General features: G+C 40.1%; 1 protein-coding gene across 1 annotated transcript in view; it reads left to right on the top strand.

Annotated features, from left to right (window-relative positions):
• brinp2 (bone morphogenetic protein/retinoic acid inducible neural-specific 2) overlaps window positions 1-12,599 on the top strand; it is a 187,233-nt gene extending 174,634 nt beyond the window's left edge. The window contains exons 7-9 of the mRNA XM_046407889.1: window positions 3,384-3,606; window positions 8,643-8,949; window positions 10,006-12,599. Of these exons, the coding sequence (XP_046263845.1) occupies window positions 3,384-3,606; window positions 8,643-8,949; window positions 10,006-10,827 (1,352 nt within the window). The 3' untranslated portion in view covers window positions 10,828-12,599. The remainder of the gene's footprint in view (window positions 1-3,383; window positions 3,607-8,642; window positions 8,950-10,005) is intronic.
• Window positions 12,600-13,877: the final 1,278 nt, after the last annotated feature.

The raw sequence follows: 13,877 nt of genomic DNA on the forward strand, positions 1-13,877 counted from the left end.
TTTGTACCCAGAAAAACATAGGTGACTATTTTTACTTTCATCTATTCATTGCAAGCATACTTCGATCTAATACAACATGTGATAGGCCCACTATTACAGCAGCTATAACCCATACAGTCTAAGGTGTGATAAAGTCCAGTGTGGCATATTTCACAGGCCCAACTCATTATGAGAGTGTTTTATTTGAGCTAATATGCCATCTTGGTAGCCATAATGGGATAAAAGGGAGTACATCCCCAAATAAAAAAACACATACTTGCACCTTGTCCTCCCTTTTGTTTTCAAAATCCATGTTGAAAAATATGGTACAGGTTCAGGGACAGCATGAGTGGTCAAAAATTGTCACAGATAATTATGGAAGTAACTTAACAGAATGACGGTGGAACAAACTTGTCCCTGTCTTCCTGCTTTGAAATATCCCAACAAAGCAAAGTGCTAAGAAAATAAGGAAATACAGGGAGAGAATCTCTGTTAGACACAGACACCACCATGCCCCCTTTTATTAAGTCATAAGTGATGATTCAGAGAAGTTGCTTTTGCATTACTTTAGTTTTTTTGGCATGCATTCAAATGTTTGACCTCCAAAAAGGTGGAATTTGTTTCCTTTTTCGTCCATCAAACACAAACCCATTCAGCTCAGTGCGGTTTTCATTGCTTTGTGAAGATCAGTAGAGGTGACATGAAACAGGCACTAAAAACAGACCAGCTGAGGGATGTGCCCAGCAATTAGAAAGTTAATGTTGCACTACTAATTTAGCCTCATGTCAGCACAGAGAGGAAGAGAATGAGAGGCGAGGGATCTGGGAGTAACAAGAGATGAGGAAACAGACAGACAGGAACAGAAACAGAAAACTCAAGAGAGAGAACGAGACAGCACCGACTCACTAGTACTGAGGAGGAACATCGCACCGAAGCAAAGAGGCAGACTTACGCAAACAGAAGCATGGAGAGAGACAGACCATTGTGTCATCTGGGATCACTGAGCACTGTAATAGGCTTGAGTCTCATCAGTGAGACTCAGCTCAGGTCGGCTTGGCTGCAGATTTCCTCGCTGTCTCCCTGCCAACAACAGCACATGGGAATATGATTCTCTAGCAGACCCAGAACAATCCGAGAAGGTCTTACTTAGTTGGCTTTGGGGGGGAAAAAAATAATGGGTTCACATTTCCCAGCGGCTTCAAACTGGCATAATATTTGCCCACTGGTTCATAATGGAAGTACAATGATCTTAGCACCGGAACGCTCTTGGCAAACCCAACACAGAGTTTCAGCTGTATCTTCTGTGCCGACATTATTCTCAGTGTAATTTACTCCAGCGGTGCCCAGGCTTTTTATGTTGGAGATTCTTCATACACACACACACAAACATAACCATTTGATTTGAAAGCACCTTTTGAGCCTCTCTGCTCATTTCTGCTTTGGCAGTATATGTCCATGAGTCTAGTACAACAAAGTAGGTGCTCTTTTAAAATGTTTCTAAAATTTTATTCAGAGCGACATGAGGACAGTAAAGCCAAGTGCATTTTCTTAAATTACAGCTTGGGACTTTTACTTGTTTTCATTTGCAATTAAATCTAAGGCTTGCATAATTTGGAAAATCTAAATAAAAGCACCTTATAGACACATATTTGGTATTGAGTAAGAAGTAGAAATAGAAAGTAAAAAGTAAACAATCTTGAAGTGTGATAATATAATATAATATCACGCTTGCAACCTTGTGCAATCCCAGCAGCAGTAACTGCACGGTGCAGTACAGAGCATTCATGTCAGTGTCATCATGAATGTAAGTCATCATAATGATGCATTGAATCAATCAATCAAAAGTAATGCAGTACTACAGACATCTGTCACAAGAAGTGTGCTCCCCGTGGTTCTTTTGTTGTCAGTTCCTGTCATCTCTGTAACTCTGCCACCATCAAAACACTTAATAAGGAACGACTTGCACCTGCTTTGGGGAGATTTCAATTGTGGGCTGTGTCTTAATTCCATGCTGTTGTAACTAACTTGTATGGAGCAAATCATTTCTACTAAAACTATAGAGCATCTCCCACAATACATTCAAACAAAGCAATGTAAAAATGTACACATAGCTTGTACAACAGGCTGCAGCAGACATGTCTGTTGTATCCTATGCTCATTCTCTGTCAGGTCACTTAATCGTGGTGTCTTTAAGGCTGCTAAGTGGGCAATGAAGGTGTGTCATTATCCTGTCATTATCACGTGTGGCCACAGCGGCTGCTCTTTACAGTGGTGGTTTGTTATCACATTTGGAAGTTGATAATTATGAGCTGCTGCCATGAAACATGGGGAGAAACACGTTCAGAAAATGTCTGGTTTAGGAGAATTCTTTTATCTTCTTCTATCTGGGGATGTTAATGTTTTCTATGGCTCAGGAGGGAGCTTTCTAACATCAGAAAAATAAGAACGCTGATGATGTTGTCAGCGTTAACTCAGAATGAGTGAAGAGAAGAGTCTTATAACAAAAAGCCTGTGTTATAAAGTGGTGGCATGGAGTTTGGAAGATGTGGACATCAGCCAAATTATGCACCCATTTAACATATTATTGTGGATTTTTTTTTTTTTCTGTCCATGTTATGTCCATGCTGCTGACATTGTAAATAAAACTAATTCAGATGCTTTGTCTTGACTGACAGGTTGTGGGAGATCACAGACATGAAGTTAGCTTCAAAGTCCTGTAACACCAGAAAGATTTTGCATTGAATTTTTTTTTGTAAAAATGTAAAAACTTTTTGTGCTTTCAGGTTTTGAGAAAAACTTGCTGCAACAGCTGCAATTACATCCATAGTCTTTTTTATTTTTTCTATTTTTTTTTTTTATTTTGGCATTTCCCTTTTAGAGGGTAGCACCACAGGGACAGAAAAGAAGCTTTCACTGTTTCATCATATGCTGTTATTGGTTTCTTCAGCTTTTGATTGCAGATTTTCTCTTAATGTTTGGGCCTTTAAAAAAATGACTTAAAGGAAAACGCCCATCCGTATGTGACACCAGGCTTTCAGTTGTCAGTGTTTCAAAATGACAATGTGGCAAATGATGGTACTGTGAACAAGATGATCATCTAATGGTGAGGTGAATGAGTATAACTGCAGATTGAAGCACAGGTGTTTACTCTGTAATGGCAATTCATTAGAACGTAACAGCTTTTTTTTGTTGTTCTAATGACACATGAAACTTCCTCATCTCCTCAGCTATTATCTGTGCATGCCACTAGGGATAAAATAGACTGTGGTGAATGGGTTTGTAGCGCTGCAAAATGCTGTTGAATAAATTACTTGCAGGGAATCTAATTTTGTTGTGTTTTGTTTTTTCCCACCTTCTTTTTCTCCACTTCTGCCCCCTCCCCCTCTCTGTTGAACTCCCTGCAGATGAATTCAAAAGCTTCTTGAAGCGCTTGCCCACCGACCGGTTCTTGAATGTGTCCATTATCGCCAAGTTCTGGTCAGCCGACTTGTCCCTCCAGAAGCGCTATACCCAGCTGGAGTCCAGCACTGCTGTGATCCTGGGGAAAGCCCAGAAGATCGTCAGGAAACTGTTCACCCTGAGCAAACGCTGCCCCAAACAACCTCGCATCAGTCTGCCCCGAGAGAGGTAGCCCACTGGGATACATTGAAAGGGAACAAACTAACTGAGGAAGGCTGCTTTGTGCTGATTCATTAAAGCTTTAGGCTTCCTAACAGCCTGCCTCAAGTGGGGCACACTAGGAAAACCCAGAGCTATCAGTCTAAAAAGAGCTCTGTTTTGAATATCACAAAACCCCAAGTAACACACACAAAGATGGGAAGCATGCCAGTGGGGCACACAGATCATGCTCTTTAAGCAGATCCCTGTCCAAAACATGTATTTGCTGATTGCTGGCATTGTGATTTCAGCAGACAGTAGCAGCTGTCAACAGATTGTACAGTTGGAAATATGCCTGACCGCTGGCTGCAACACTAAAGTGATATATGTACTCTGCATATACCTGAATGAATCATTAGTATCAATAACTGCAACTGCATGCAAAAGTAATAATTAGCAGCATTTTATACTAGAAAAGTCGGGCCAAGCAGTTACGCAGAGCTTTTACATTTGTTGTAGCCTAAAAGATGTAATGTCTAGTATGGGGATTTAAACAATTCTGAGTACCATATTCAGATATGCACAGACAATGTGCTCTTAATGGATACAAAACACAAGAGAAAACTAATTTCTAACTAACTGAATTGAATTGTAAGATTCACACACAGAGTGACATGTTATGTTTCCTTTAAAATGTTGTAAGAAGTTAGAACTACAGTTTAAGTTGTAATTTTACTACAGAAAACTGCAGTTTCTTACAAGTTGGATCGAACTTTTTTTTCTATTGGTCCTATCTATTGTGATAACTTACAAGCTGAAGAGTCAGATGAACACAAAGACTATAAACAAACCCCACAGGATAGTCAAACATATTCAGAAGGGAAATTTAAGGCCAGTAGTAAAATTATTACCCAAACTTTCCAGTGTAAAAATCCAATAGAATTTATAGATCGACTTCCTAGTTGAGCTTTGACAGTACAAAAAATTAGCAACATTAGGGGTGCGCTCATTTTCCGTTTTAATTTAAAATAAATGTGATATTTTTAAATTGAACTGAACTGACACCTTGTTTGCAACCAGTATTACCAACTGACCTGTTTTTGTCACTGCACTCAGGAGTCACAGCAGTTACCTTGGTGAGTCCAATGTTCTGATACCCAGTAGAACCACTGATGACAAAATAAAGCTTAAGTTGTCTTTTCTGAAGGGCAAGTTGTGAAAATGTGTGCGCAATAAAACATAAACCAGGGACTGTTTACCTCAACTGTGAATTTACCCGAGACATGGCCAAGTTACATTATCAGTCCAGCACCAGAATCTCTGCCACATCATGACATTTTAGTGCTATCTTTAGGTGCTATTAATAACACACTGTTTTATCAGCTGCTATGAAGAGCGAGAGGGAGGTGACATGACATGTAACACTGGCCTTTATCTAGACTTCAGCAAATTTTGTTTTCTAGAGGCTCCACTACACCACAAAGTGACTTACATTTGAAAGTGACTTGTAGCATAATGTGAATACTTTGTGTGCAGTACAAATCAGATAATGCAAGATGTATCGGAAAGAATGTATCCATAGCAAATAAGGTATGTGTAGGATAAGGGAAATATTGTGGTCAAATCAGTAAAAAGGTAATTAGAGGTCTAAGACAAGCCGCACTTTTCTTTTTCTTTGCAATTGCACTTAACCTTAAGTGGTTATTATAATAATCGTGACATAACCTTAATGTAGTTGTCACAACATAGCAGTCATTTTAAGTACTTACTGCAACCCAACTGTAATCTTTCCCCAATCCTAAAGTCATTTTTGTGCCTAAACTTCAACCATAGAATTGTCATGTCATAAAGCAAATGTATTTGTTTTGTAGTTGGTAGGTAATAGACATGAAATTATGTTCTTTTGCTGATAGGGGCATCAGAAGGGAATATATGCAAAAGGCTTAATTTGTTGTTTAATTTGGAGGTCTTGTTGCAAGCACACTACATCCAACATTGGCACTGAATTTCACTGTTTGCCAGTAGAAATGTAATTCCTGAGGATACTGTTCTACATTTTGCACAAATGCACAGGTGTTTGGAAACACAACTGATCAGCAATGCTCAGTAGGAGCACACACAGTTGAACTGACAAAGAAAAGAGCAACACTGTTATTGGTTCCACCATCTACTAATAATTTGGCAGGCTAACTGACTCTTTCTGCCTGAGTGAATTCTACCCCTGTGGTTGACTTTTCAGCCAAATACCCATATGAGCGTCACTCAGCTGTCATTACATCGCAGTTTGGTTGCTGTGCTGAACAGAAAAAAAATGAAGGCAGGTAGGTGAAAAGGCATTAAAGGAGGGAGGGAAGCTGAGTCAGAGAGATGTGAACAACCAGAGAGAGAGAGAGAGAGAGAAAATGCCAAAGGAATAAAGATGATGGAGAGTAACGGAACATGTGAGAGAGAGATGAAGGGTCTAGTTACTGGTGGTGGGGGCCTTTGGGGGTAAGGTACATGGTATTTTGGCATGCTGTAATCAAGTCCTCTCCCAGTCTGACAGCTTGGCACTTGTTTACAGAGGACTTTAATTTCCCTGACAGTCCTCTCCCTCAACCCATCGCTCCATCTCCTCCATCTCACACTCCGCCACGCTCTCTGTTTTTATTTCTCTCTTTCAGTCACCTTTGTGTTGCCTTCCCCTCTCTCTTTCTTGCTCTGTCACACCCCTGCCACTCAGAGTACTAACCCAGTTCATACCAGAAGCAACATGTTATCAGGGGCTCCTCTGCTGCAAAAGCCCTCTATTTCCTTTTGCACAATTCCATTTGTTTATCATCATTCATTTTAGTCTATTTACACAGACCCGAAGGGAAGCGATTGCTGTAGCATTTGGGCACTGTTGTGTGTGATTTCCTAAACTTATCCTGGGGATAGAATCTCTACAGAGCCAATTTTCAGTCTGAACTTGTTGCTACAGTTACTGCACCTCAGTGGATGGTAATTTATGTATTCCTGCCTTTTGATCTTCACTGCCATACCAAACAAATCCTCTGAAAGAAAAAGGTGTCAAATTGCAATAGATGAATAATTTCACTTAGAAAGATTATGAAGTAGAGTATTGGATATTTACCTGTGGAAAATGGCACGCAAAATGTGTGAACATCAGTGTAATCTACAGACATCCAAATTTGTCCCAGATACAATGTGTAAAAAAATGGTCTTTTAACACCACTCTCGAACCTTACTTCTTTAAATCTCACTTTGCTCCTGAGAACATTTTAAAAAGGACAGCTATTCAATTCAATTCAATTCAATTCAGTTTATTTATATAGTGCAAATTCAAAACAAAAATTATCTCATGACACTTTCCAATTAGACCAGGTCTAGACCAAACTCTTTAATTAAATTGTAATACAAAGAGCCCAACATTCCCCCTTGAGCAAGCACTTGGCGACAGTGGCGAGGAAAAACTGCCTTTTAGAAGGCAGAAACCTCGGAGCAGACCCCGGCTCAAGATGGGCGGCCATCTGCCTTGACCGGTTGGGTTGAGAGAGGTTGAGATATTCTTGAACATACCGAGTAACTACTACGGCAGGAAGTGAGGAACAAACCTTTAGAAGATTTCAAAAGCCCAAAGAAAAACAAATTAAAGAAATGAAGTTGATTACAATGTACATTGTTTCTGTATATATTAACTAAATGCCAACATTTCAAATGGAAGGATTACACCAAGAACAATATTACAAAAGTACTGTATGACAGATTTTTAATGAGAAGTGGTGACTGGCTTAATATTTTTAATGATAAAGTAGATTATTAGATAATTACTTTGCCCCCACTCAATACACACATCCTGACTTAAAAATAGCATGACTATTTCACAAAAAGTTGAAAAACTCCAAAGTAATATTTGATATATTCAAAGATCTACCCTGCCAAGGCAGCACAGTACAAAGACTTACACTAACTGCATTTTCTATCAACACAGAAATGGTAGTGCTTTCTAGGAGCAGTCAACTTTTTCATCATAATCAAATAAATACAGCTACTTAGAAAAAAATATGTCACCACTTTAGTTGCTTTATTTCAGATGAAAAGAAATTCAGCCACTTTCATGTCTGTGCGTATAAAGCCAGGAGGTGATTAGTCTAGCTTCATGAAAGACTGAAAACAGTGTCAAATAGCTTGGCTGGTTTGCTTTCACTGCTGGTATGAGCTGGTATGAGCGGAGAAACTGGGGTTGGACCCAAATGCAGATGACAGAGGCAGAGCTGATGCAGATTGATAATTTATTTACAAAATAATATTCAATATTAAAGGCTTACAGGACTATGAAGTTGGCAAAGGTCAGAGTCAGAGAGACAGGCCAAAACAGGCAACAGAACCCAACGAGGAGCAGGCACGAATCCAAAGTATAAATAATCAGGCAGAAGGTGAGGCAGGCGGGCAGGTATGCAGGGGACAGGGTTCCAGTAACCAGGCTAGAAAGAAATAGCATGAAACAACCAAGCAACACAGGATGATATGGCAGGGAACGAGTGGAAGGGGGCCAGTTAAGCACTGCAGGGATGAAGACGGAGCATGGAAAGAGGTGAGCAGGTGGGCAGGGAAGGTCACGGTAGGGAAAGGTGTTAGAAGAGAGTGACTGGATGTGGGAGTGAGATGGCTGCGACAGAAGAAGAAGTCAGAGGGCATCTGCTTAATAGGACAGCAATGGTCATGAATGTGCCTGAGGAAGTCAGAATGCGACTATTGGGATGGACAGAGCCATTAATCTGTGCAAACTGCAAATAGTTTAGAAACAAAAGGTTTAACTTGTCACATTTCTGAAGTGATGTACAGGTGTGCTGCAGTGACATGGGTACTTCAGGGTCACAGGTGACAGACAGAGCACACTACTGACCACACCCATCAGCAATGCCACCTGTAGTTGAGGTAAAACAAAGCAGAACGCTGCTTTTAAGCCTACTGAAATTACTTGTCAAACAGTCATCTCCTCTGTCTTCTGTGTTGGTTTATCCTGTACTGAGTATGCTGTATAAACTGCTGCTTTATTGTCCTTTTCCCTTTCCCCAATGCAGGCCTGTGGGGTTTTGGTTGAACAGGGCCCAGTCTCTGCTCTACTGCAATGAGCATGGAGTGTTTGGCTCCTTCTCTGAGGAAGTGAAGAGCTGTATCTGCCCTGTGGAGCATCCCGCCTGCCAGGGGGTCATTCCCTGCATTGTGGGCACCTCATCCTCGTCCTGCTCTTCCTGTGCTACTGACAATGCAACCCGGTGTGGAGCCTGTCACCATGGCAACATTCTCCATCTTGGTTCCTGCCGGCCAAGCATCGCTGCATCCCTGGACCACTATTTGAGCTTGGACTTGGACATGCCTGATGCTGAGGTTCTCAAAGCTTCTTATGTTATGCATTCCATTGGTTCTCAGATCTCTGTGGAGCAAATAGCACAGCACCTCTCATTACGCCACAGGTCATGACAAAGAAAATAATAGTGCTTTGTTTATGCCCAGACAAAAGCTTGCCGCCAATAACAATAACGGCTCTTGAAAATACATCATAAAATGAAAAAAAATATTTATTGTATTGTGGGTCTATGTAGAACCCAATCATAATGCAACAAGTATGCATTGTTGTGACAACATATAACTAGTTACATGTAACAAAATGACAAATAAATATAATTGTACAGTAATTTTTTACAGTTATTAGAAAAAATATGTAATTAAATTACCGTCACCAACCTCCCCAGCACAGCATAGATGATGTGGTGCTGCAAAAATATCTAAAAGCTCTCACAGAAACATAGTATGAAGTTTGGCATTGTAAGTTGGCCCTGTAGTGTGTAAGTTGAACATACGTGTCTGTATCAGGACACAGAACAGGGAAATAATAAAAGGAATGGGCATGTGAAATGTCTGTGAGAGGAGGGATTTCATTGAAATAACATCTTGCACAAGAAGGCAGTTTCAAATGCTGACCCAGAATTTGCTTTACAGTGTCTGAATGTTAAGATGAGAAGGTGGTAACAAATAATTCACTCATTCTTTCATTTTCTATACCGCGTATCCGTCTGGGTCGTGGGGTAATAAATAATAAATATGACAAATATGTACATTTAAGGGGTTTAAGGGATTTTTGATGCTCTTATCAACCTGATTGCATATGTATTTTTGCAGCCCATTTCAATAGGCTAATTCTCCCAGTTTACTCGTATAGGTCAGTTTACTTTTCATGTGAACTCTGTAACTTTTACTGTGGCTCTGGAGGAGTTTGTAAAGAAGGGAAAAATGAAGATGTGATCATTAAATAAGTTACTTTAGTTTGGGTTTGGAGAACTCTTGTTACTAACTGGATTGCCTGAGAACCAATGTGCAAGTGATCTTTTATCATCCGTCTATCTGTAATGGTGATTATGATCTCGGAGTTTGTTCTTTTTTCAGGTGAAGTACCTGCTTCAACGCCTGGATAGCAGAATCGAGGTCCATGCCATCTACATCAGCAACGATGTACGCCTGGGAAGTTGGTTCAACCCGGCCTGGAGGAAGAGAATGTTGCTGACACTCAAGAGTAACAAAAATAAGTCCAATCTTATCCACATGTTGATGGGCATTTCTTTCCAGATATGCTCGACTAAGAATTCAACACTAGAGCCCGTGCCTGCGATTTATGTGAATCCTTTTGGGGGAAGTCATTCTGAGAGCTGGTTCATGCCTGTGAACCAGCCTGACTTCCCTGACTGGGAGAGAACTCGACTGGACGCTGTGGTTACGGCACAGTGTTACAACTGGACACTGTCTCTGGGCAGCAAATGGAAGTCCTTCTTTGAAACAGTACACATCTACCTGCGAAGTCGCATAGTCACAGATGATCCAACAGTGAATGAAACTCTCTTCTATGAGCCGTTGGACTTGGATGACCAGACGTCCAACCTGGGGTATATGAAGATCAACACACTGAAAGTGTTTGGATACAGCATGCACTTTGACCCTGAGGGGATCAAGGATCTGATTCTCCAGCTGGACTACCCCTACACACAGGGCACACAGGACGCTGCCTTTCTGATGCTTTTGGAGATGAGGGACCGGATTAACCGACTGTCTCCACCAGCACCGCAGCCACTTGACCTGTTTTCATGTCTACTGCGCCACCGGCTCAAGCTGTCGGCAGGAGAAGTGGCCCGCATCAAGGACTCTCTGCAGATCTTCAACTCCAAGCTCCCCAATGCTTCTCCTGAACCTGAGCTGGCACAGCTGTGCAGCTAGCTAGCTTAAGACATAAATCTGATTCAGGAGGGGTATTACACGCAGAAAGTGGAGCTGCTACTTCAGCGATAACCCTAGACTGAGCAGAGGAGGTCCTACTGCAGTAAGCTGGACCCAAATCATCTGGATTTATAGAACATCCAACTCTAAAGGCTGACTACTGGGCTTTTCTTATGATCACTCTTGGCTAGATTTGTGGTGTTTTTATCATAAATTGCTACCAGGGCCTATAGACAGGTACTGAAGTCATGTTATGGACTTCTGGAAAAACAGCAGATAATTGGACTCTCTTTCAGAGACTCTACTGTACTAGCCCGGAGGCTTTCTTTTGCTATTCCTGCCAAGCTTTTGGCAAACTATGTGAGTGGATGAATCTAAGAGACTCTCTTACACTGGCAGGCTTCATGGTTTGGGACCTCGGAGAGCTGATGTCATTCAGTACACTAAGACCTCTGCCTTGCAATGATAAAGGCAATTTTGATATGTAAAGAGGAACTCTAAAGGGTCTTTAAAAGGAGCTCTTGGAAGAGGATTTCCCCTTTTCTAAGCCTATTTTCTTTGGCTACAGAACAATCTCGTGGGAAGGGAAAATGGGATAATATTATATATGTGGTGAATGAGTTGTTATGTTATGCTTAACAGTTTAAAATTTGATAATCCTGAACCCTGTTACTGTCTTTGAATATTTCTTTTTAATCTCTGCCTTCCATTTTATCTGGCATCTGAAAACTTGTAAGTATCTATGCTTAACATCTGAGTGAGAAACCTGTTAGTGATGTTCTGTCTTTGGTGGTGTGTCTATGCCAAAAGAAGGTGAACACATCAGCAAACTGAATGGCAAAATATCTTAAATGTTCAGTTTTTCTTTTTTGTTTTTATTGAGCTGAATTTCAATAAGAAATCTTCTAATGTGGTAACAAAAAGGTTATAGCGCTGTAAATAACGCTCCATCTAACCCCAGGTGTGGACAAGTGCACATTGCTTTTTAGATAACCAAGTGCAAAGACCAAAAAAAAAATGTTTATAACAAAACAAACTCATGCCTTATATGGAGAGTCAATGTTAAGATAAGAAGCACATTTAGTTTCTGTGTTTGATTTCCCAGCCAAGGCTGTATTGCTTTTTATATTTCAATATTTCTACCAAGACAGAACAGCAGACACATTCTCCAGTGGTAATGTAGCTTTTCCATGTAAATGCCAGTCACAATTTCTGCAGTTACTTGTTTTGATTTGGTGTTGTGAAACTTTTGAATCACTATTCACAGTGCACACCAGTACTTGCATACTGTAACTGTTCTGCAAAATCCTTCTATCTTCACTCATACAAACTCTCAGTAACTCATAGAACTTAATTAATTTTAATATGGTTTTTCAAAGGTTTTCAATTTTTTTGGTTTAGTCTCAGGTCAATGAAACCAATCATTATTATTTTTACATATGGGTCCAATGTCAGTTGCCAGTTACCACAGTGACTGGAGTTGGAAGGCTTCTGTTTGGCAGTGAAACTTCAAACTTCCCAGGATGATTCTTGATATGATTCTACAATTACTTCACTAATTTCTCACTAAAAGTCAGTAAACCTTGTAAGTCATTTTCAGCGGTTCTTCTGTGCTCAGCTTGCTTAAGTAAAATCAAAGTGGTTTATCTATTTGGCATTCTCTTGTTTTTATTTTACTGTCATATACAACATGTGTTCTATATGAAATAGCATCCTGGTATATGTACAGTATGCTTTCCATATGCAAAAAAAAATTTTTCCTCAAGTCAGAGCCCTGTCCAGACACAGAGCCAGATATTCTGAGATAATACAGTGCAGATGTGTGCAGGTGGAGTGGGGAGATGGTGTTGTTACAACTGATATTTCTCTAAAATAAGAAGTAAAATGCAAGCAAATGCAGTCATTATAAAAGTCTACTCAGTTTCTAGTATGTGGTGACTTTACAGTTTATTAGACATAAAGCCCAAATTTAAGCTAAATGAACATGAAATCCCTAAATTGGCTACTGGTTTCATCTATTACATCCTTTGGTTTCATCCCTGGCAGGCCACTCTACTGTCGGTCAGCTGTCATGTCTTTTAAGAGAAAACACAATTCTCTTCTATCACACGCAATGTTCCGTGCTGTCATTTACAGTACAAGTGAGGGCAATGATATCCCATCATGCGTCACAACCAAGCTTTTGCACTGAAGTGAACAAATGCACAAACATATGGACAGATGTAAAATGTCACTTTGTGCAAGAATACCTTTCAATTATACATTCTTTCTCAGAGGTGTAAGTACAACCTTATTAAAAATGCAACATTTAGGCATACTGACATCACTACCGAGCTAAAACTGGTATTTTCACAGGCTGTAGATTTTGGTGCTGTTGTATTGTGTTTTACACACTACACAACTGAACCAACACCGTTTTTAAACCGTTTCAACAAATGCTGTAACCATCAAAAAGGTAGGATTTAATGCAGGACTGTTGTATTAGAATATACAGAGCGCCTAATAAACTGGCAGCTGTGTATTTAGCAGTTACAGTAACTCACAGTATGAACAACAGTTAAACAGCATGAAGCAGGGATACGGTCAGACACTTTCTGTGGGTCAAATCATTTGAGAGCATTTCTGCACTCAGTCTAGTCCTCACACCTCCTCCTAATGTCAGTGTACTTTATAAAAGCTTAGCTTTAAAAAGTGCTCCTGAATTTCGAAAATAACTCCAGCAGAAACATCTGAAATTTGAAGAACATTGAATAGGCACTGTTCTATGTTTTGGATATAGTCTTTCCTCAGTCTCAAGCCTGCTCAGCGTTGGCTTTGACTGAAACTTAACCATCAATTATTGTAGATATTCTTGATTTTAACCTCAATCTCAATCTGTCAGAATGGTAGATGTCTAAGACTATTACCTTTGTGTAATAATGACAGCTAATTCCTACAAACCTCCTTGTTGCTGCCCTATTTTATGTCCACATTTTAAAGGCAGAAAATTTTACAAACAAAAGTGCCTCATATCTAAAAACATAATAAAGCTGTTAACACACTGTTTCCCT

Source organism: Scatophagus argus, chromosome 13 (assembly GCF_020382885.2).
Source record: "Scatophagus argus isolate fScaArg1 chromosome 13, fScaArg1.pri, whole genome shotgun sequence".
Lineage (NCBI taxonomy): Eukaryota > Metazoa > Chordata > Actinopteri > Scatophagidae > Scatophagus > Scatophagus argus.